This window comes from Octodon degus, unplaced genomic scaffold (assembly GCF_000260255.1).
Source record: "Octodon degus isolate 3935 unplaced genomic scaffold, OctDeg1.0 scaffold00030, whole genome shotgun sequence".
NCBI classification, from domain to species: domain Eukaryota; kingdom Metazoa; phylum Chordata; class Mammalia; order Rodentia; family Octodontidae; genus Octodon; species Octodon degus.
In genome coordinates, this window is record NW_004524606.1 from 8,144,061 (window position 1) to 8,166,325 (window position 22,265).

The following is a 22,265-nucleotide window of genomic DNA, read 5'->3' on the forward strand; positions in this document are numbered from 1 at the left end:
ACTAAGTGACACATATTATTATGATATTATTTAGAGTAAATGTCACCAAGAGTGAGCTGAGATCACTTCATGCAGTGTGTGTCTCTCAGTTGGAACCTCTCTGTAACGTCGGAGCAGAATCTCAGCCTCCTCTCCTAGTTGTACAAACTGCATTGTTCCACAGACTCAGCTCATGGGCCTGGTGAGCCATTGCTGTATCCACATCAGCAGCCATGTGATAGCGAGGATAGCAGAGTGGCAACCCAGGTATGGGGCTCACCTCTTGCCTTCTTGCCCATTGCGGGAAACTGGGACATGTATTGAAGAGCAGCGCAGCCACGGGAAATCTGAATGCTGCTTTCTGCAGAGGATATAGGGCAGACAATGAGTCACTTAGCTACTGAATGTGGCTCAATATTATTAATTAATTAATTCATTCATTCATTCATTCATTCATTCATTTTTTAAAAATTATGGGAACTTGCTATTAAGAGGACCCATAGGCAGAAAGTGCTGAAAGAGGAAACAAAGAGGATGTTAGGGAGAGCTGGACATAATGAAAGCTCTGGGTCCACAAAATAAGTTGCGGCTTTGTAAATTCACTCAAAGTACATTTCAGGAACAATAAACCATAAAAGAGGTTACCATGACCTTGAATTCTGCACAGCTTTTGAGATAAGAGGTCTAAGTATTCAAATACATTTGGTGGACCGTAGTGTTGTTGACTGATTAAAAACCCTTCATGCCCCTCATACCCCTGGTGGAATGCTGATGAGGGGCTGGGCACTTGCAATGGATTCTCTTCAAGCAGAGATCAAAGTTGCCTTGCTGAATGGAACACTAAAAGGTAAGTCTTTGGAACCATAGATGAATGAGGCTAAGCTACTAACATAAGGATTAAATTGCAATACATTGATTTTGCATTTATTACTTATTGGGTACATATCTTAAAAGCATTTTGAAGATGTTTCAAATTCTAATCACTGCATAGGATCACAACTTTTATAGCATTTACTATCAGCAAATGCATTTTCTTTGTATAGACAGTTATAATTTTCTGATGGCTTTCATAATGAATTCTTGAACTTTACATATATTTGATCTTTTTCTCAGATATAACTTTTAGGCTAAGCAATTACATGTGTGGACTTTGGAATTAACAGTCCTGGCTTCAAACCTTGCGACAATTGCTTATTTGCTATTTGATCATATGCAAGTTGCAATCTTTAAGATTGCATTTCACCAAGTAAAAGAGATAAAAGTAGAACCTATTGGGCTGGGGAGATAGCTCAGTGATCTAAGCACCTACTTGGTAAGTGCAAGGACCTGGGTTTGATCCCGGCACCACATGCCATCCCAGCCCCAGAACCCTGGGTGTGCAGTGCTGGCCATTGAAACTGGGTGTGGTGGCACACTGCTGTAATCCCAGCATTGGGGAGGCTGAGACATGAGGATCACTATGAGTCTAAGCTGTGTAACAGAGACCCTGTACCAAATAGATAAATAAATAGATAAATAAATAGATAAATAAATAGATAAATAAATAGATAAATAATTTTTAAAAAAGTGTATCATGGTCTGTTAAAAAATAGAATCTATTTCACAGGGCTAATCAGAGTATCTAGTAATATCTGTGTGTTAAGTATTTTTGATATGATAGTTTTCACAACTATAAGATAAATACAAGTAATGGGAACATATAAGCCCTTCTGGCTCACCCCGACTGTATCCTAAGAGGAAATGTTAATGGTGTGAGTAGACGGTATTGAAAGCCATGACTAAGAAATGCCTCCCACTCACCTCCCACTTGTGCCTCTTGACAGAAAGAGGTATACGGAAAGTCAAGTAGCTACACATGAAGAAATATCCTCCCATAGCTACACAAAAACCTTCTGACACTGGTCTTTCTGAACAATGATTTAGCCACAAAGCAGTATTTAGACCTAAACACCTAATTGATGATTTTTGCTTCTGTGCTAGTCATTTCTAAGAAGCACAATAAATATTTGAAATAATTCAATTATGAAAAGTTTTATTTTTGGCTCCAGACTTTTAGGTGCATGTCCAGTTTTGTTAGCCCAAGCTTTGGGCCTACAGAATTTTACCGCAGAGTAAAACTGTTCAGCTCATGGCTGAAAACTAAATGGGATAAGAACAGACCATGGTCCCACTGTCTCTTTTCACTGCACACCCGTAATGACACTAAGATCCCTCCCTAGGCTCCACTTCTTAGATTCCACCACCTCCACAAGGCGCAGGCTGGGAGCAAGGCTTTCACATGTAGGCCATTAGGAGACATTAATGATCCAAGTTCTTCAAATTCCTACCTCTTAAGTCAAGATAGTCATGGCAGAGAACCTAAGGTACTGATGAAGATGGGAAGCAAAAAACAGGAATGTGTCTGCCCTAGTCTAAGATAGAAGACCATCATGAGCTGGGGCAGGAGGGAAAATGCTCCAGAGCTCAGCACTAACCCAACACTCAGTGAATGCTGCTGTATGGTGCCACCCCGCGCAGAAAGTCCACATTATGAAAACACTGCTGTGTGTCCTCATGGACCTCGTGCAGTAGATCTCATGCCCTCTGACTCCTGGCTGTTCCACCAAGTCAAAATAATCAGGCACAGTAAAAATTTGAATCAGTTCAAGATGTGGAAGCAGTCATGACACTGCAGCTAGAGACAGGAAAGAGAACTTGTCGAGCTACTTCAGGAAGTGGCAGCAGTGGCAGGATACGTGGGTTTAAAGCAAGGGGAAGGACTTTGTGGGGGGACTGATGACAAAGCTTTTTAGTGTAATGAAGTTTTTTTAAAAAAAACCACATTCACATATTTTCCAGTCACATCTCATGCTGAAATATTATTTGTTATTTTTCTGAAATTCTAGGTTAACTTGACACCTTGTATTTTTATCTGATTGTTTTTTCAACAGTTTAAAAGGCAAATTTGGTGAAGAAAGATTTCTGAGTTGGGTCTTTTAGCCTTTATATTATTGATATTTGGATTTTTTTTATTGTGGAGTGTTATCCTATGCTTGGTAGGAGACTGAGCATTGTTAGTTGTAAATGTCTCCTCTTTATTCTGATAAGCAATTATATTTCTAGACTTTGCAAAATGGGAAAAGGAGCCCAAATCATTTGAGAAGCATTGATTTAGCAGCAGCAAAAGCAGAACTGTATCGCATATTAAGATGGTACTCCAGAAGGTGGCACTTTTTTTTTTTTTTCAGAACTGGGGATTGAACTCAGATCCTTGCGTTTGCCAGTCAAGTGCTTATCCTACTGAGCCATCTCCCCGGCCCCAAGGTGGCACTTTTAACCAAATCATGATGCAGGTCCTATTTCTCCTGAAACGCTCATCATGAGCACCTTCCCTGTACTGTGGGAAGCTGTCTAGACCTCTTTGAGTGGCTCAGTAATACTGTTCTAGTTCTTTGCTGTTTACGTTTCCTAGAAAACCATCCAATTCTCTTTGCCCTGCCTTTCCACACAGCATACATGAAACTACATACAGCAAGTGTACGACTTTTACACAGATCTTCTCTTCAGATACAATCCAACAATTAAATCAAGTGATTACATTTCATCTGAAGCCATAAATTCCCATGACCTGAAGAAATTTAGAAGTTGATAGACAAAACATTCCTAGTCAGAATACCTTCCTTCAGCATGCATTGCAGTTCTTTGGATCTTAAATGTCCTCAAAAGGTCCTTGTATTAAAAGTCTCGACCCCACCATCTATCGCTACTGGGACATTGTGGTGCTTTTCAGAGGTGGTGACTGGAGGAAGGTCTCCTCACTGAGGCTGTGCCCTTGATGGGGATTGTGGGACCCTGGTTTCAGCATCTTTCTTTGCTCCAGTTGTTGTCTGTGAGGTCATTTTATTCCACGATGTGCTTTGCCATGGTATACTTCCTTCTCACAAGCCCTAACGCAACAGGGCCAGTAGGACATGGACTGCACACCTCCAAAACTGTGAGCCAGAATAATTGTTTTTGCTCCTATAGGTTGACTATCTCAGGTATTTGCTATGCTTTGGTGCTATGAAGCTGACCATCACAGCATATATTATTCTTTCCTCTTCTATAGGTTGAGACACAGACATCGTCAATGGAATCTGTCCTGCAGCCATCTCCTACCCACACATTTATCCTTGAACACAAACGCTGACATACCATCACATGATATGAAAAGTCTGTAAAGTTTTTTTGTGTGAATATGTGTTTTTACTCCCTTGAAAAAAATTGCAATGACTTTTGAAGCTCCATTAACTTTGACTGTCTGGCATCGATAATTTGGTAAGCCGATCAGTTCATGTAGTGGGAAGATTTCATGAGCAAGTTAAATGTAACTTTGTTTCTTCATTGCTTTCCATATTTTGTTGGCTTTTAGAGATCAAGTGGTTTTATAAAAATCCATTGAACAAAGACAGTGTAACTGTATGGGTATACAGCTATGTGGAAAAAAATCTCTGCCCTCCATTTGCTATAAAGTTTGTGTGTTCTCAAATCTCTTTTATTTTAGCATGATTCCTTAGATTAGAATGCTCCATTCACCAAGCAAGCCCTACCTTATAGCATAACATTTTATTTTTTTATAATCACAGACCTTCATCACTGCATATTAACTGAGTCTTCTCAGATCCTGATACTTGTATTTAATCAATAACTACATCTTTTTTTGATCTTTCTCCTGCAATTGCATGTTTCCAACTGTGTATGTTTTATTATGTAAGAATTCAATTGAAACACCCATTCATGTTTGCAAAAAGGATGATGTTTTATTATTGGCTATAAAGAAAAGAAATTTCACACTTTATATAACTGACCCTCTCAGTTAGAGCACGGTGAATTCTTAAAGTGAGGAGCAAGTTAACAAACCATGGAAAGCGAGGCCACAGAAAGATCTTGGAGTGTTCTGACCACATTGTAAAAGAAGACCTGGTGATTTTTATGTCTGTAATTGACAAATTCTCAATTAAAATTTGAAATGCAACAATGTTGAAGAATTAGAAAGAATAATGTAGATTAGAGAGAATAATGTAGAATGAATAATGCATTTGAAATGCACACTCTTCACTTAAATTGATAGTGTATATAAATTAATAAGAATAATTTCTTTTGTATTTTAGCAAGGGTCTACAGGGTCTATAGGGTCTCACTACTAGATTGGACTCGTAGTGATCCACCTGTATTCAGCCTCTCAAGAGCTGATATTACAGATGCGCGCCACCATGCCCAGTCTCAATCGTTGTCTCAGTGCACCCCAAGGGCGGGGCTGGCACTGCAGGGCGGGAATCCAACCCTGGCTGCTGTGTCTGCCTAAGCAGGCACTTTAACACCCTGAGCTATTTGGCTGACCCTAAGAATAAATATTTTGGTGATCAAATATCTACTACTCACAGGGCCTGCCCTGATCAATGACTCCAGACACCATAATATTGGGACAGGGCCCCAGGACCCCTTGGCTCTTCCTTTAGTGGCTAGATCTGAAGGAGGGAGTGTACTTGGAGAGTAGCCAGAGTGGTCTGCACACAGGGAGGAAACACAAAGGAGGCTCAAAGTTACCACTGTTTATGAGCCAGTCTGTTAGTATTTTAGTACGGTATTTTAACAGTTGTGACAGCTGTACTACTGGGTATGAACTGGACTGGGAGGGAAAGAACTGTGCCGCAGGGAAGTATAGTCAGAAAAGTAGACCTCAAGTGAGAGTCTTGATGTTGCTGTGAGCTCATCTTGGGCAGGGCCTTCCCAGGGGCCTCCTTTTCCCCTTGTGAAGTACGGGAGCCCTGGGTAAGAAAGAATAGCCGCAGCTTCCCCTCCTGCTCAACAACTTTTTTAATCTGTAAATTCTATGCATGGAATATAGAGCTCGAGCATCCGCAGGCCGAGCCGACACATGCTGCAGGAGAGGCGGTGCACGTGAGAGCCAAGGGAGCGCCGGCCGCCCTGTAGCCTCAGCAAGTTGGGAGCCCCTAGCTCCCACCAGAGGTGGCTGGGGTGCAAAGGCCAGCAGCTCTCAGTGCCATGGGGAATTCCTTGCAGATTAGACAAATGGCCAAGTTTACTTGAGAATAAAACACATATTTTGGCCTGAAATTACTCAAGGTAGGCAAAAACAGGTATTTTGGGGTTTGTTGTTACTGTTTTTCCTAAATTACACACACACACACACACACACACACACACACACACACACACAATCTGTCTCTACTCTCCCTTCTACTTTTCTGTTCTTGGTTTGGCTATTGATGCATTCTGCTTTGTATATTTAGTGAGTATACTGAGTTACCTTCATGGGAAGACACAAATAACAATTAATAAGCAATTTATGTGCCTGGTAGCTATAGAAGGATGCCTGAAGAAAATAAAGTTTCACAGTATGTTCAACCTAGATGTGTTTCCATGTGAGTTGTTGGGTTTTTTAAAATTCAAAATAATTTCACAGCTCATATTCATATTTTTAAAAGTGATATCATAAGAGCAAAGATGTGCTTATTGTAATTATTATTTTTTAATGGAAAAGGAGAATTTATGAAGTTTATAAAGTTTATGAAAATGTAGTTTATGAAGGAAATGCTATTTTTAAAAATTTGGAACTGAAATTACCTGTGGTATGTATTTATTTTAGATGTCTACACAAATAATATTTCAGTAAAATGAAATGATTCTGTTTTAATATCCTGTTGCTTAATGTACCTGACAAACAGAAATGAGGAAAATGGAGAATTGTCAGAGATCATTTTCTTGAAACTTGCACATTATTCCCCTTTATGTTTATTAGAATAAAGAGCCTTTCTCTAAGAGATTAAGAATATGTATAACCTGTTATGACATAGTCACAGACATATAATAATGCAGTCTAAAATTATAGTAATCTCCTGAAGTATACTAGACTCAAAATTCACTGGAGATATTTTAGAGACATCTGTTGTAATTACAGGAACATGGTTTCTAATTCATTTAATTCCCTTTCCTACCCCAAACTGTACATATAAGTGAATTTTAAGAGACTGTATAAATAAATTTTTAATTACAAAGTGATGTTATACAATACATTATTAATAATAACCAACAATGCATAATGTTTATGCATGAGTCCATTAGAAAGATGAGCTAATGTATGTCAATGCTGAAACAAAACATTAATTTGGCCTGAATTTGTGAATGAGGTTGAATCCGTGATGCAAGCTGATGAATTCAAGAATACAGAGTGGTTTCACATGCTGTTTTATAATCAAGAAACATCTTGTACCTATGGCATTTAAGAGGTATTTAAGATTTGTTCATCATGTTGATCAAGAATCTTATTTTTCAGTGAGCCATGCGGTTGTGAAATTTGGAGTGAGACCACTGAGTTGACAATACTAACTTTTGCAGACAGGTGCAGAATAAAATGGCCTAGAGCTTCCAAGAATTATGTGCAGTCCTTGCTTTCTGGCCCACAGAGACTTCAGCCTTGTCGTGGCCAGAAGGACTGCCAGGCCATGGCTCCTTCATCGTGCTAGCGGTAACAGAGTTCTGAAATCTCCATGGCCAGCTCCAGGCACTCACTGGTCTCATGGCACGATTCAAAGAGGCTACAGTCCACATCGCAGCTGCAGCTGCAGTCGCTGCGCGAGTGGCCCTCGTCTGCGGTGTGGTGATACCTGTGGGAGGGGCAGCACAGGTTGACGCACATGGTTTCGCATGTGTCAGGGAGCATGAGGAGACATTCCCAAAACTGGCAGAAGAGACAGGCGAGGATCAGGGAGGCACATTCCTCTGTGTAAAGGAGAAGAAACAATTATGATGTGTTAGCTGGTTTTGTTTTAAAAAAAAGTGTTTAGAAAGGTAGAATTGATAATTGCCCTAATCTGGTCATTGTACATTTCATACATGTATAGAATGATCACACTGTGCCCCATAAAAATGTGTATGATTAAAAATAATTAGAATGCATGAGCAAAAGTGTACCGAAATGAAGAAAGAAAATTAATGGTAGCATGTGGGGCCATCCGTGGGAGCAATCAGGTGTGGAGCTGTACTGATGACTTTACAGCCCGCTCTTAATTATTTATCCGCATTAGGGGTGATGTGCGCCGTTAGTCTTTCAAGCTCCTCTACCCCACACCACTGCTCTCTCCCCTTAAGTAATTGCTTTATTAACTTCTTGAACATTTCCTATCGATTCCGTGTAATCTAGTTATTTAAAGTGGTGACACTTTTCTAAACCCCTTTATTTACTTTGCCTACAGAGGTGTGGGGAAGACACACAATTATCCACTTTGCAACTGTCTGAAAAATAGCAAAGCCTCCCAAGTGCAGGGACTGCAGGAGCAATCAGAGTTGGCGACAAGGAGAGACCACATGTGTCCTTTTTGTTGCTAGCCTTCGTTACCTGTTTGACTGATTCTCACAAATCTATCATATCCATGTTCAAATGTAAAAGAAAAGCATATTTTGAAGCTCAATGTTTTTTAAAATAATCGCAGATTTTTAGTTTGTGTTTTATTTTTAATTCCTGTCTCCATTTTCCTCTGGTTATGCAAAGCCTTGATTTTATATTCAAATTGTTTGAGTGAAATACGTCATCATATGCCTAAAAGGTTTTAAATATTATCAGTCCTCTTTAACAAAATTGGTTTAAAAATTTACTATGCAGACTTGTAAAAATCTGGAAAATATCTCAAAGGCATTGAAGGTAATTGGTAATTCTAGCCAAACAGCTGTGATGGGTTATAGATTATTATATTTTTTTGCTTCCATAAAGGGAATTAGTTAGAAGATATAGCAGCTCTCCTGTTAAAATTATAAATTATTTTCAAGTTTAAAAAGTTTCAAAACTGTGAGATTTTTGTAGAAGGGCTGGTAAATGGTTGTGTGACCTGAAATAATATTGATGGTTGAAAGCAACATTTTAGCATGAATTTTAGAAGAACATTTCCCCTCCAGATGGGCTTATCAATTGATCAAAGTTTGCCTCTCCTAAATATCTATATTTTCCCAACAAAGATGCTAACTCCTAAGGTTTTAGTGTTCAGTCAGTGAGCTGTGCGAGATTTCCCCTCTGCGTCGTACTCTACAGTCTGAGTGATCTTTTAGCCCTATTCAATTTCTTCCAACGATATTTTCCAGAAAATGCTTTTTTAAAATTGTTTCCATGCTGGATAATCTATAACAGAAAGGAAAACTTCAAAATGTGCCCAGGGAAGAAACAACTCTTTTAAGGAAAAATGTTTGAATTTATTGAAAAATATCATAAAGTTCTAAAGCAAGTCCTGAATTTAAGAGAAATCTACCTTTCCTTTCCCTTCTCTGCCTCTCGCCTTCTCTTTTATTCCCACAAAGGTCATGGCTAAAAAAAATATATGCCATGACTTTTATGACTACTTTAATTGCCATATATTGTTGCAGGTGCTGTGGTCATTATTCAGTATTTATAGTTTAGGCAGCATGCTTCATAGTACCTCTGCGGAGTACATACTCATCTCTTTGCCAGACTGGGTGTATTTTTATTCACTTAGCGCCAGCTTCTAGCATATGGCCAGCTCACTCATATCTCATAAGTCACCACAAACCACCCACAAAAATTCAGGAGTAAGTTAGTAATAGTACATAGACTGTATTTTGCCTAGAATTTTCAGAAAAGGGCATGTTGGGGGTCAGAGACGTGGGGCATACAACTTCATGGAGTTTAACCGGTGCCAAGACTGCTACTATAGCAGCCCCTGGCAGGGAAGAAATTCTCAGTAGAACATATTCCAAACCAAGACTCCCTGATCCCTCAGGCTAGGGGCTCAGGAGACTTGGACTTCCGACTGTATTACAGTGAACCTACTGGATCCTTCACACACGTAAAGCTGAAGGTTTCATTTGGAGATAAATAGGGTGCGCGATGAGTCTAAGGATAGGAATTGGTGATTCTTATTAGAATGTGAAGAAACTCTGTGTAAAATGCCCTTACAATTTCCCAAGGGCACATAACCTTTTGATTCAATTGCACTTGCCAGCATCTTGAGTTGGCAGACTCTGGAGGTCTCTGCTTCGAATGTATACTGCAGATTTTATTTACAAAAGAAGAAAAAAGTTTTGGCCTAATCCTTTGGCCAAATTGGCATTTGCTACCCCTCACCTCCCTATTTTGCACTTGAGAATAGAGCCCCCCCTTTATGTTTCTAAGTCAGTCCTTTTTATTTGGTTATAAAAGGCAGAGCCTCTTGCCCAAGAAAACATGGTAACATTAATGAATTGAAAACAGATTTTTCCAAACTTTCAAGTGTGTTCTACACTTTCCCTAAAGGGTGTATTAAATAATTCTACATGAGCAGGCAAAGTTGTTTTGCATATGGCCAATTTTTGTTTGCCCAAAAGTAACAGAAGTAGTTCAGGGAAAAATCTGTAACTATTAGGGGAGGACTGGACTTCCCATGCTCCTGAACGATGATGTTTGGCTGTCCCCTATTCCTAGGGCTGTAACCTCCACCAGCCGTGACCTTCCATGATTAGTACCCCTCTCTGGGCCCATCCCGAAGGGTCCTGGGTGTACATCGGCCCTTACTTCACGTCTCCTCTGTACCGTCTTCAATGCGTCTCACAGAGGCTCAGTTATCCTTGGGTCCTTCTCCCCTATCCCATACACCTGTCTGTCCTCTCACTTTCCCTTCTTAGTGGCTCCTACACCGTCTCAAGGTCGGTCTTTGTCGTTTTCTGGCTGCCCCGCCCCTCCTCATCCCGCTCGTCACTGCAGCCCTAACACCCGCAGAGCTGCCATCTCAGTTCCGACTCGTATCAGCTGAGGTGAGGAGCACAGCCGGGACATCTGTAGCGGCCCTTCTGCGGCCACCTGAGTTGACTTCCTCAGTTCTCGTGGTTATTTATTTATTTATTTATTTATAACGTATCCTCTCACTCCCCCCCCCCCCCAATCAGGCCTTTGAGCTTGCCAGGAAAGCGCTTATTCCACTGAGCCATCTCCCTGGACCCCCTCGTGGTTACTTTTAATCCTAAATTAGAATGACTCACTTTCCCCTCTAGTCTTGAGTCCTCAGCCTGTCCTAGAGCTCTGGGCTCTTGCCTCTTTCTCCGACTTCTGAGACCACATTGCTTCTTTCTGTACTATGATGACACTGGCTGATTTCAGTGTTCGCCAAGAAACTGGCTCACAAGCAACACACATATTGTGCTTTCCTTTGCACACCCTTTCCCAGCTTTGCCCAGCTCCTGTTCAGACCTTCTCTCTAAGTCATACCGTTGCTGAAACTCACAGAAACCTGCTCTATTTTTTTCTTCATCACGCGGACCACAGGATATTAACTTACTTACTTTGTTAGTTTCTCCTCCACTAGAATCTAAGTTACAGGAAGTAGAAAGCCATGTCTCTTTCTGAATGTGAATGAGTAAGTCGATGATGGGTTCTAAGAGGTAAATGCATTTTGATCCCCATTTTATTTGTTTATTCTTATTTGTTTCTTCTGTTTTTGAGATGGGGTCTTGATTTTCATTTCAGCTGGGCCTTGAATTCACTGTGTAGCCTGGGCTGGCTTCAAATTCACAGCAATCCTCCTGCCTCAGCCTCCTAAGTGCTGGGCCCATTCTGGATGAAGCACTAAGTTTCAGAGACTGTCAGAGTGTGCCCTGAGTCCTCCTAATTGTAGGTGGCTGAGAAGATGCTCACATCTAATTCTGTCTCCACCCAAGGCCTGCACTCTGCTCTCCTGATCTCTGTGCAGTTAACCGACTGAAAGCCACCTTGCAGTCATCTATGCTGTGTGCCTCTCACACAAGCCTCAAAATGATGCTCAATTGATACTTCTTGTCTTGGTTACCTTTCTCTCGTTGCTGGGACAAAATACCCAACACCCCAAATTCAGGAAGGAGAGGTTTATTTAGCTCACAGTTAGTGGAGGTTTCAGCCCATACTTGGCTGGCTCTAAGGCAGAGCGGCACATGGCAGAGGGCAGCACTTCATGGCGCTGAAAACAGCAAAGAGCCAGGGGAGGGGCAGCAGCTGCAGCAGCAGCAAGCCTCTTCCCCTGCCCATATTGTACTCAGGCTGTCCACCTCAGGGCAGGTGTACGACTCACAGCCATAATCCCAGCATTGCAGCATGGGTGAATCACAAACTCTAGAAGCCACCTCATGACTGCATGAGGCTTTGTGGGGGACAACTAGACCTAAATCGTAACAATACTGCTTTCATGCCTGCTTATAAATGAGGGCATTATGGCTCAGAGTCCAGCAGGGTGGCCCCAAGAAACACAGCAAGTGGTAGAACTGAGATTGGACCCAGACTGTCTCATCCAGAACTTTAAATTAGAAAACTGGCCTGCCCTCTGTAACACATTTACACTCTCTTCCTGCCAGTTTTGAGTATAGTGCAAGGTCCTAGTGCCTTCCTGAAGGCCTGTTTCTTGTCTTTTTCCTGCTCTGGATTCTGTAGGCTGACAAAGTATTCTTCAGGTTCCTTTAGTGGTTTCTGCAGGTACCAGGCAACAAGAGGATCTGGGAGGCTGGGAGAAAGGGGAGAACAGGCTGGTTGTACTGCCAACTCCCTGCTGTCTTAGGCACTGTCCAGGTCTTCTCCTCTATTTATATGCTTGGGTAGCCTGTTCTTTATGATTCTGTGTAATGATAGTCACCAGTGATCTCTCTAGGGATAGTGCCTGACTAGTGATTTAAAGCTAGTACCATTACAGCCATCTCTTTGTGCTCTGGGAGAATATAGCGAAGCAAGACTTTTGTGGTTTCTAAGTTCTGGGTGCCTCACTGCTCACTGCACTTGACCTTTCAGCTCCTCTAGAACCTTGTGACAGGTTCCCTTCTCTGGGGCCCCTGGCCACCTAGCAGTAGCTCTAATCTCTGCTGTCAAAATGTGCATCTGTATTTTCCACTTCTTAAACCTGGAATATAGGTGGTTTAAGATGGATTGGCGATCTGGTTCCCCAGAGCCCAAAGTAGTATTTGCTTATGTTCAGAGCTAGGACAAAATCCCCCAGGGTTGCCTCATTTCCTATTTATACCCCTGGAGTACTTTTAGGATACTAAACTTGTAATGTGCTAAGTGGTGATACTCTAATGACACCGAAGAATTAATGCAGCTTCCAGAGGTGTTAAATGTACAACTGGGGATTGGCTAATTAAGAATCTGTCTCATGTGAATGAATCAGGTTTAATTATGGCAGAATAGGTAACAATGCAAGGAAATTCTGCAAATGCACCTGGGTCAGCTCCATGATCACAATCCTGTATTCCTTGACCTTTGCCCCTACTCTTGGCTTCTTGGCAAGCCACCCTATGTCCACCCATGATTAGAAGGGAGAGAGATGAGGGGCATCCGTGGTGTCAACTGTGGCTCCTGCAACATGATTCAACTTAGAAAAATGTCCTCTGGTACCCTGGGGATGGTTATCTAAAGTAGCAAAACTATGGTTCTTGCAGCAGTGATCCTAGGTAAATAACAATCCCCCCTTCAAAACAAAGCAAACTAAAAATAAGGAAATAAAAAAGAAGCCAGTGCTGGGGGTTGGGGTAGGCCTGTGGGAGGCTGAGGCAGGAAGATTACAAGTTTGATCCCCATCTGGGCAACTCAGTTAGGTCTGGGGCTGTAGCTCTGTGCAGAGGTCCTGGGTTTTATCCCAGTGCTGCACGGCAGCCAAGCCATGGGCACAGGGGTCCAGACAAACCTGCACTGTCTGGAGAATTTATCATCATGCTGAACATCATGACTCAGGGACTGGTTGATTGCTACAAGTCTTGGGTTCACAAGAATAAAAATTGTGTCCCATTCCCCAAACATTAAATTCTCAAAAATACATCTGTAATGTAGAATGGGAATGAATACAGTAACCAAATGCTTTTCTCTAGCTGAAGTATCATCCCTGATGTTATCAATTTTAATAGCCATTTAAATATGTCAAAATCTATTTAAGCTCAGACAAGCACAACTAACATCAAGTCAGTTCTTTAAAACCAGAATGACTAGATTTGGGTGATACTTGGTAAATTGGTGCTTATGTTTTTTTCTGAGCAAATGAACTGAAATAATTATAAAATTGAAACATTTTATAAGGTGACACCACTGCATTTAATTGTATGAAATTTATAGTGTAGAAAATGTAATCATTTTATTCAGTAGTCCATGGTATAATTAAGACTATTCTTTTGAGGTATCTTGTATTTATGATTTTCTTTTTCCACCTGGATGAGATGTATCAAATTCACAATTACACATCTATTAGGTGTATTATCAGAATTATTTTTAAGGAACTTATTTTGTGATATCATGTGTATCTTGATTTTTTTAAAATCCTCTGGGGTGTTCTTGTAATCAGAGTAATGTAGACAGAGAAGCAGGTGCAGAAGGCTCTCTGGACTTTTTCCACTTTCCTGGGAGGGGGACCACACACGATGAACCACAATTTAATAATAATGTTGCAGCACATAGTGTGTGATGTGCAGTAAAGATCCTTTTAAATTCCCATCAGAGCACACACCATGAACTGCGCTAATGGATGCAACACATTTTACAAAATCTGCATGTGTGGAGCTTTTCTATCCTGTTTTAAGTGGGGCAATGTATATAAATAATAGATATTAGCAATTAAGCATCCATTCCTATGCACTCATTTATACATTTGAAGATAAATTAACCACAAACTACATGAAAGTGGATGCAATCTTCTCTTTTCCCTTCTGTTTTCCCTGCTGTTCCTGAAAGATATTTCTGTATTTATCTCAGTACGAACAATGACCCCAGTTCTCAATTTCTGTATCCTTAAATTAATTACTATCAAAAATTCTCTAAAATGGAGTAAGGCTGATTTAACTCTTCATTTTCCTCTGTTCACTGTTTTGGACAGATAATGAGAGTTTTGCATCATGCTTTGTGGTTCTTGCTTGGTTTTTCTATTCTGTCTTTTGTCCAGTAATCAGAATTGCTTCCTTCACTGGGAAAATCTGTCATGAAGGCAAAAAAGAATGGTGGTCCCTTACCTATGCCATCAGTTTAAGACATGCACTTCCTGGGTCATACTGACCTGGCTCATCCAGTCCTTTAGAAAACAACCTGCTTCAATGAATCTCTTGTGTTTTTCTTTCTGTCTTTCTGTTTTCCTTCCTTCCTTCCTTCCTTCCTTCCTTCCTTCCTTCCTTCCTTCCTTCCTTCCTTTTTCCCTTCCTTCCTTCTTTCCTTCCTTCCTTTCTTTTGAGACAGACTCACTGTTTAGTTCAGGATGACCTTGAATTCACTATGTAGCCTAGGCTGGTCTCAAGCTCACAATGATCCTCCTGCTGCAGCCATCCAGGTGCTGATATTACAAGCCTGGGCCACCACCTCAGAATCCTTTGCCCTTTTGAATGCAGTAATGTGTTATTTTCTGGTGTGAGTCTGGAGCATTTTGATAAAGTAGTCATGCTGGCCCTTCCCTGATAGCCCAAAGGCCTAGATATCATGCTAGTAGCCTGGCCCTTATCCTTCCCCCAGGACTCCTTATGGAACAGAGTAGAGTGGTTCTGGGAACACTGTTTTCCTCTATGGGCATATAGCACAGAAATTCCAGATCCTGGGGTCCTTGGCCCAATGCACAAGATGAATAAGAGCAGTGCATCCCTAGCACCGCTTAGGAGAATGCTATAGTGTCGGAATGCTTAACTGTCTTGCATTGCCTGCTTTTGGCATTCATCTGCACAAAAGCTGGAAATTTAAGAGTCATCCCAGATCTAGGCTGTAGTGTATAGGCTAGCAGTAGTCCAAAGATACATTGTTGGGAGTACGTTGGGTTCCCTAAATTAACAGAATTAGTTATCAACAGTGAAAATTATAGAAACTTCACATTACAATCCTAACATCTGGCTATTCTTGGAAAGCTTCAAGAGGCAACACTGAGCCTATGTTTCCTCTGCCAGCACTCTAGTGGAGCTGGGTAGAAACAGTGACCATTAGACGCACGTACCTCAGTCCTCACGAGTCCCTGTTGTTTGTTTCCAGTTTGTCATTAACCACATGCGCTGCTGGCAGCTGCTAGAGTCAGGTCTGTAGTTTCTAGTGTAAAACATCCGTGGCCACATTTGTACATGAAGCCACACTGGCAGCATGATAGAAGGCTTCACTCTCCTGCCTCTCTAAGACTTTAGTTGTAGAAAACCTAAGATTTATGTTTCTAGATAGTTTCTACTATGGCCAATTCTTGTACCAGGTGCTTTATACTTGTTATTTTACTTGATCCTCAGAATGCCTCATGGTGTGTTACTTCACCTATGATATCGTTGAGAGACTGAGATTCTAAAATGGCTGACAGAACTACAGCTTGAACAGTTACTGTTGCAAAACTTGACTTCAGAGGCAAGAGCTGGACTGTTATCCCCCCAGAGGTGCTTTTATACAATTTTTAAAAATTTTTTTCTTTTATTTTAAAAATTAAATGTGAATTGAAGTTTGGATCAGAAACAGTAATGCTCTGTTACACTTTCCTTTCCCAACCCCAGGGCTTCTTTAAGTGCAATTGTGTACATTGAACGTTACACAGCTCTGGAGTGGCTTGTATTTCCATAAAGGTCACTGCACAGTGAACTGAGTTATGTTTCCTGTGGCATAGTGTGGAGTCCGTGGCGTTGAGCTTGATTATGGTCATTTAGTACTAAGTCAACTTGAAACTGACTTTGCAAATTGGGTGTCTGTGTCCTGTCTGACATGGTTTGATCTAGATTTGCACTGATCAGAAGGTCTAGAAAGCAATAATATCTGGAGAAATCAACACTTTTCTAGAGATTGCTGATGTAAACATCTTGATATTGTGTATAGCTTATATTCCTGTATTTTAATACAGTTCTACTCTGTCTTCTTCTCTCATCTTCCTAGAGCTACAAGCTGAGTAGTTCCTATGTGAGAAGAGGAAGAAGTTTGCCACATTTCTTTATCTGCTTCCCGGTTCCATACACAAATGATTATGCTCCACTCAAGCTATTTAAAACACATTGCCTCTGATCCCCTGTTTTGAGAGCAAACAATCTGCCAAGCACCTAGTAACTGCAAAGTGACCTTGACATGTGTCATTCACCAGGGTTTTCAAATCGAAGTCATCCTGTTTAATATTCATAAAGTCTTTTTTTTTCCCTAAGAGCATATGTGGTGATTTTACAGGGGCTGGGGGCTGGGGAGCTTTATTTAGAGATGGTTGAATGCTGAGAAACATACCATCAGTGTCTCTCTGAGGAACTGAAGTATCGGTGTGGAGGTAGGAAAATTTTGTGTGGCATTCTTCAAGGGAGGACAGTGATGTGCTGGACTCTGACAGGTTTTTCTCATTGGAGGCTTCCTTGGCTGGTCCATCTGTGATATTGAATTCGGATACTGAATTTATAACGATAGCATTAATGGGTTTCTCATCCGTATGCTTTTCACTTGTGAGTTGCATATCTAGGTTAAAAAAAATAATACACACATACGTAGTCTGCCCAGTGATCTAAGAATGAAAATTTACCAAAAATTCACATTCTAGACTTGATAAAAACAAAATGTCATTAAAAGTAATGAAAATTTGTTGAGCAGAAATATCATGAAGAAATATAAGAAAATATGATTATAAACTCTTATCATGTTACAAATTTTGCTGTTTAATATTAATCTGTAATACATATTTTTACAATTACGTTTTTTATGAGTGGGAGAATCAAGAAATTCATTCAGTTAGATCCAAAACATCTCAGAATGTTTCCCATATTCTGCCCCAGTGGGCCTGACACAGAGAAGCAGAAGAAAGTTCTTAATACTGGGTTGTACTGCTGAATAATTTACATGATCTCAATCAAATCATTTTATTATTATTAATTATTATTTCTGCAAATGTCAGTTTTCTCTACTTTATAAGAAAAACTAGATAGAGATTGTCTTAGTCTCTTTTTTCTTATTGCTGTCAAAATACCCAACATCCAAGGTTAAAGGGGGACAGTTTATTTAGCTCACACTTCCTAGAGGTTTCAGCCCATAAGTGACTGGCTCCAAGGCAGGGTGGCACATGGCAGAGGGGCAACAATTCTAGGTAGTGGAAGACAGCAAAGGCAATAAGAAAGTTTAGCAGCATCTTTCTGCCACTTTCCTTATAACTAGACTGCTGGGATTAAGATAGCGCCGGACCACTTAGTGGACTGATTTGGTAATCATATGCCCTTAATCTCAGCACCACATGCCCCAGGTTGAGCGAACTCTGAAAGAGTGCTAAGACTGAATGAGGCTTTGTGGAGCATCTAGACACAAAACGTAGCACAGATGAATAATATATAAGCTGCTTTCCCTTCTGCCCTCAGTGATATTTGGTTGCTATCCATTTCTCAGGCTCAGTTATCTGCCTGTGTGGTACTAGGGGTGCACATGCTATATTCTAGGGGCATGCTATATTCTATGTAATCATCTGGCACAATTGTTAGAGTTGTTCAGAGAACTTCTGGCAAAATCCCTGTCCAACACTGTGGTTTGAAGAGAAAGAGAAAGCTCATGAGGCTCATGTAATTCATGTATTTTAGAACTCCTGTATTCATTCCTGAATGCCACATAATAACTCAGAGTCTGTAGCAACAGGCACTGAATGTCAGGGTGCAGTGGTGACTGAAACAGGAGCAGTCCCTGGTCTTCGTAGGCATCAAACAAATTAGGAAGGAAGTGACTGCATAAGTTTCAGTGCTTAAAAGTATATGAGAGAAGCAGCCCATGAAGTCTTGTTAGAGAGTAGACCAGACTGAATGGAACTAAACTAAATTTATGACTGACCCAATGAGTAGAGTCCTAAGATGAGGAAAAGAGAAAAGTGAGGAAAGTATTTTCAAAAATGCGGGCAGGCTGGTTCCCAGGGACATTTTAAGAACTAAATAAGCAAGAGTCTTGATGATCAGGCAGAATTATTGGGTAGGGGGTAAAGATGTGTTCTGGGGAGTTGTAGTCCCATAGCTACTTAGTATCTGGATGATTCAATAATGATTGTTGACTGACACAAGTAATATGATTGAGCCAAGCATGGTGGTGCACACTTGTAATCCTAGCACTTGGGCGGCTGAGGCAGGAGGATTGTTGAGAGTTTGAGACCAGTCTAGGCTACAAAGTGATACTGCATAGTGAGACCCTGTCTCAAAAAAGAAAAAGAAAAAAGATCTACTTGGTTTGATTTTACCATATTTATACAGCTCTGTGCAAGAAATTTATTTTGCTAAGTCCATTTCTTCTGTTTGTTCTATAGCTGCTTCTTCATTTCGCCCAAAGGGAAATTTGAGCTTGGTTCTATGGCAACGGTTCTCTTATGCAGAGCACTATCACTAGAGAAATTTAAAAGCTTGTAATTTTGAAGATTCTGTCAGCTTTTTCCTCAGCAGATCACAATCCTATAGGGTTTTTGAAACTTCCCAGGTGACTCCAAAATTCACACAGGTTTGGGAAGCCTAGAGGCCTCCTAATCATGAGAGTGGTGGGAAGGAGAGAACATTCTAGACTCATCAGTCAGTGACCATCTAATCATGGGATGGCCACTCTGAAGGCTGTAACTGGCACCAGACTTAACAGTCTGCTGTACGTAGTCATGTCAGGCCGTTTTTGTTTCTTTCTGATTTTACAAACAATCTTACATTTCAATAATGCTTAACCTTATCCCTTTCCCATATACTTCCCTCATTATATCTCTTGGTTGGGGTTTAGTCCACCCTAAAAGAACTTAGCAAAGATAGGAATTCAGGCAAAATCGGTTGTTAATAGTAATTAATGTTCTACTGAATATTGAAATAGAATTGGCTCAGCACATTGAGAAAAACCTTCTAATTCAAGAAGAATTCACCAAATTAACAATTCAGTGATGACAACAAAAGTAATAGTGAATTTTCTTTACTTAGATATCAAAACATCCAGTAATCAGCCCATATCACAAAATATTGGTATTTTGGGCAGATCTATCTATCTAATTATCTATTATCTATCTATCTATCTATCTATCTATCTATCTATCTATCTATCTATCATTTATTTATCTACTTACCTATCTATCCATCTATCTATGTATCAATCAACTCTCTCTCTCTCTCTCTCTCTCTCTCTCTCTCTCTCTCTCTCTCTCTCTTTTGTTATGGGGAGACTGTATGACATTTAGCTCTATCTCTGTCTGTATACTAGATGCCAATAGCACCTGCCTCCATACATTGTGACATATATAGGCATTATCATGCTTCTCCTATGGAACAAAATCACCAAGATATAAACCACTATTTTACCCACACTTACACACTCACACACACAAATACACACATGCATTGCCTATTTCTATTACCACTTACATACTTGCTATACCTTGTTGAACATAAGCATATCAGATAATATAGGATTTAGATTCTATTGGCTTCCTTCAACAGAAAAAATAGAAATTGGTATCTCCAGTTAATAAAAGAGAGTTATCAAGGCTTAGCATACTCATTGAGCAAGTTGTCCAAAGATCCTTCTTTGGTCAGTGTTACAATTGGTATTCAAACCTAGGGTTAGTAAATTCAAACAGCTTAGCTTTTATCCTTTGTATTATTCAAAATATCTCTTACTTATTCTTAAATTTTATGTCAGCATCCTAACTGCTGAGAATGCACATTGCCTTCTGCACCCTAAATCCTGAGGTGTGTCCCCAAATCCAGTCTTTCAAATAACTTAGCTTGACAGGCTGTATTTTTCTGAGTGTTGCTTGCAAAGAAGCTTCTTGTACACTCAGGGAATCCTGCCTACTGAACTACAGCTGCTTTGTACCGTGCGCTAAACAGCAGCTCAGAATAAGTCAATAGAAAATGAAGCTGTGATGCGCATAGAGATTGCAGCAGCTATTTACTTAACAGATCAATTAATAATCAATTCAACTGATCACACACAGTCAGGCTGCATGTAATTTAAATGGCTTTTGCATAAAGTAACTCAGTAACAAAAGAGTTGGATGGAGGTTAGTGGAATGTAAGAACATGAGGAGGACACAGTATACAGCCAAGGGATATATGATTGTCTCTTTAATTTTGTAGCAATTTTAAGTATAGCATTTTGAATGTAAGTGGTGTGCTACATTAAGCAACCATTTGGAGCATGCTAGGCTAGTACTGAGAGAATTTTATGGACAAGTTGAACTGCCATTCATAAAGTTATTTTAATTCTGTGTCTCTGTTTATATTTTTATTTTTTTCATTCCCCAGTGTCAGCTATCTGTTGCTCATTAAAAAATCATCTGACATACACACATTTCAGAACCAGTCTGTTCAACCCAGAATTCTGACATCTGAAGTGAGTCACAATTTTTGGTGAATGTTACTGAAATCTTCCATATTTTATATAGATGGGGTACTAACAATAATTTTCCCAGAGTCTTGCCTTACAGTGTTGCTTGACATTGTATTTGAAATATTATAAAGTAACATAAGCTAAAAGAAGTAACATGTAAAAAGTGGTATCACATCTTCTGAGAGAAAACTATTTTGGAATTAAATAAGGAACTTGTGAAACTATATTTGGAATGTTATACATAGTTTATGACATTAACCCAGAGAAAATAATTTTTAAGACAAAAAATTAGAACAAAAATTAGGAGCTCATCTATAGTTAGTTTTTAGATAAGAAATAAAGTATATCTTGAAAATCATTGAAATAGAAAATTCATGTTTGGGTTAGAAATAATTGCGTGAACCAGTGGGCATAACTAAGTAACAGAAAGATAGACAGTTAATTAATTTTTTATTACTGCTGTGCAAATGTTATTAATTTAATTCAATTAACATTTATTGAGTACCCAGATGCAATAGATGAATCACTGTGACAGGAGCCATTCATTTATTTACTTTAAGTTATTAAGGAAGCATTTTAATGATTTTCAGTTTTTCTCACTAAATGTGACTTTGTAATATCTTTAGCTGTACATTCTCTATTTGAATCTTGCAGATATAGCATTAGAATGTAAATAAGTTGCATCTCTTCTTGCCTGGCTCCTCTGATTCCATTCTTGTTTATGCTTTTTCTTTCTCTTTCCATGTCTTTTCTTTTTCCTATCCTCTTTTCCCTGTTTCCTTCCTTTTTCTTTCCTTCTTCACCTTATCTTTTTGCTTTTGTTCTCTTAGTAACTTGACCTGTTTCTTCTATCTGCTCATATTTCCTTTTGCTTCTTCCATATATTTATTCTTTAAGACTTGGCTCTTGGCTCTCAGAGCTCTTTTTTTTTTTAACCCTACCCTCAAAGGTCCTATTTTCTCAGATGCATATCTCAGTTGTTTTCTTTGTGAAGCTGTTCCCTACATCTTGAGGAAACCAGCCGACCAGCTGC

The 22,265-nt window shown here is 39.9% G+C and overlaps 1 protein-coding gene across 1 annotated transcript in view; it reads right to left on the reverse strand.

Moving 5' to 3' along the window:
• Positions 1-7,480: 7,480 nt before the first annotated feature.
• The window catches only part of Mdfic2 (MyoD family inhibitor domain containing 2), a 130,722-nt gene continuing 115,937 nt past the window's right edge, over positions 7,481-22,265 (reverse strand). Inside the window, exons 3-4 of the mRNA XM_004629498.2 lie at positions 17,150-17,371; positions 7,481-7,740 (exon numbers count right to left, since the gene is read on the reverse strand). Of these exons, the coding sequence (XP_004629555.1) occupies positions 7,481-7,740; positions 17,150-17,371 (482 nt within the window). The remainder of the gene's footprint in view (positions 7,741-17,149; positions 17,372-22,265) is intronic.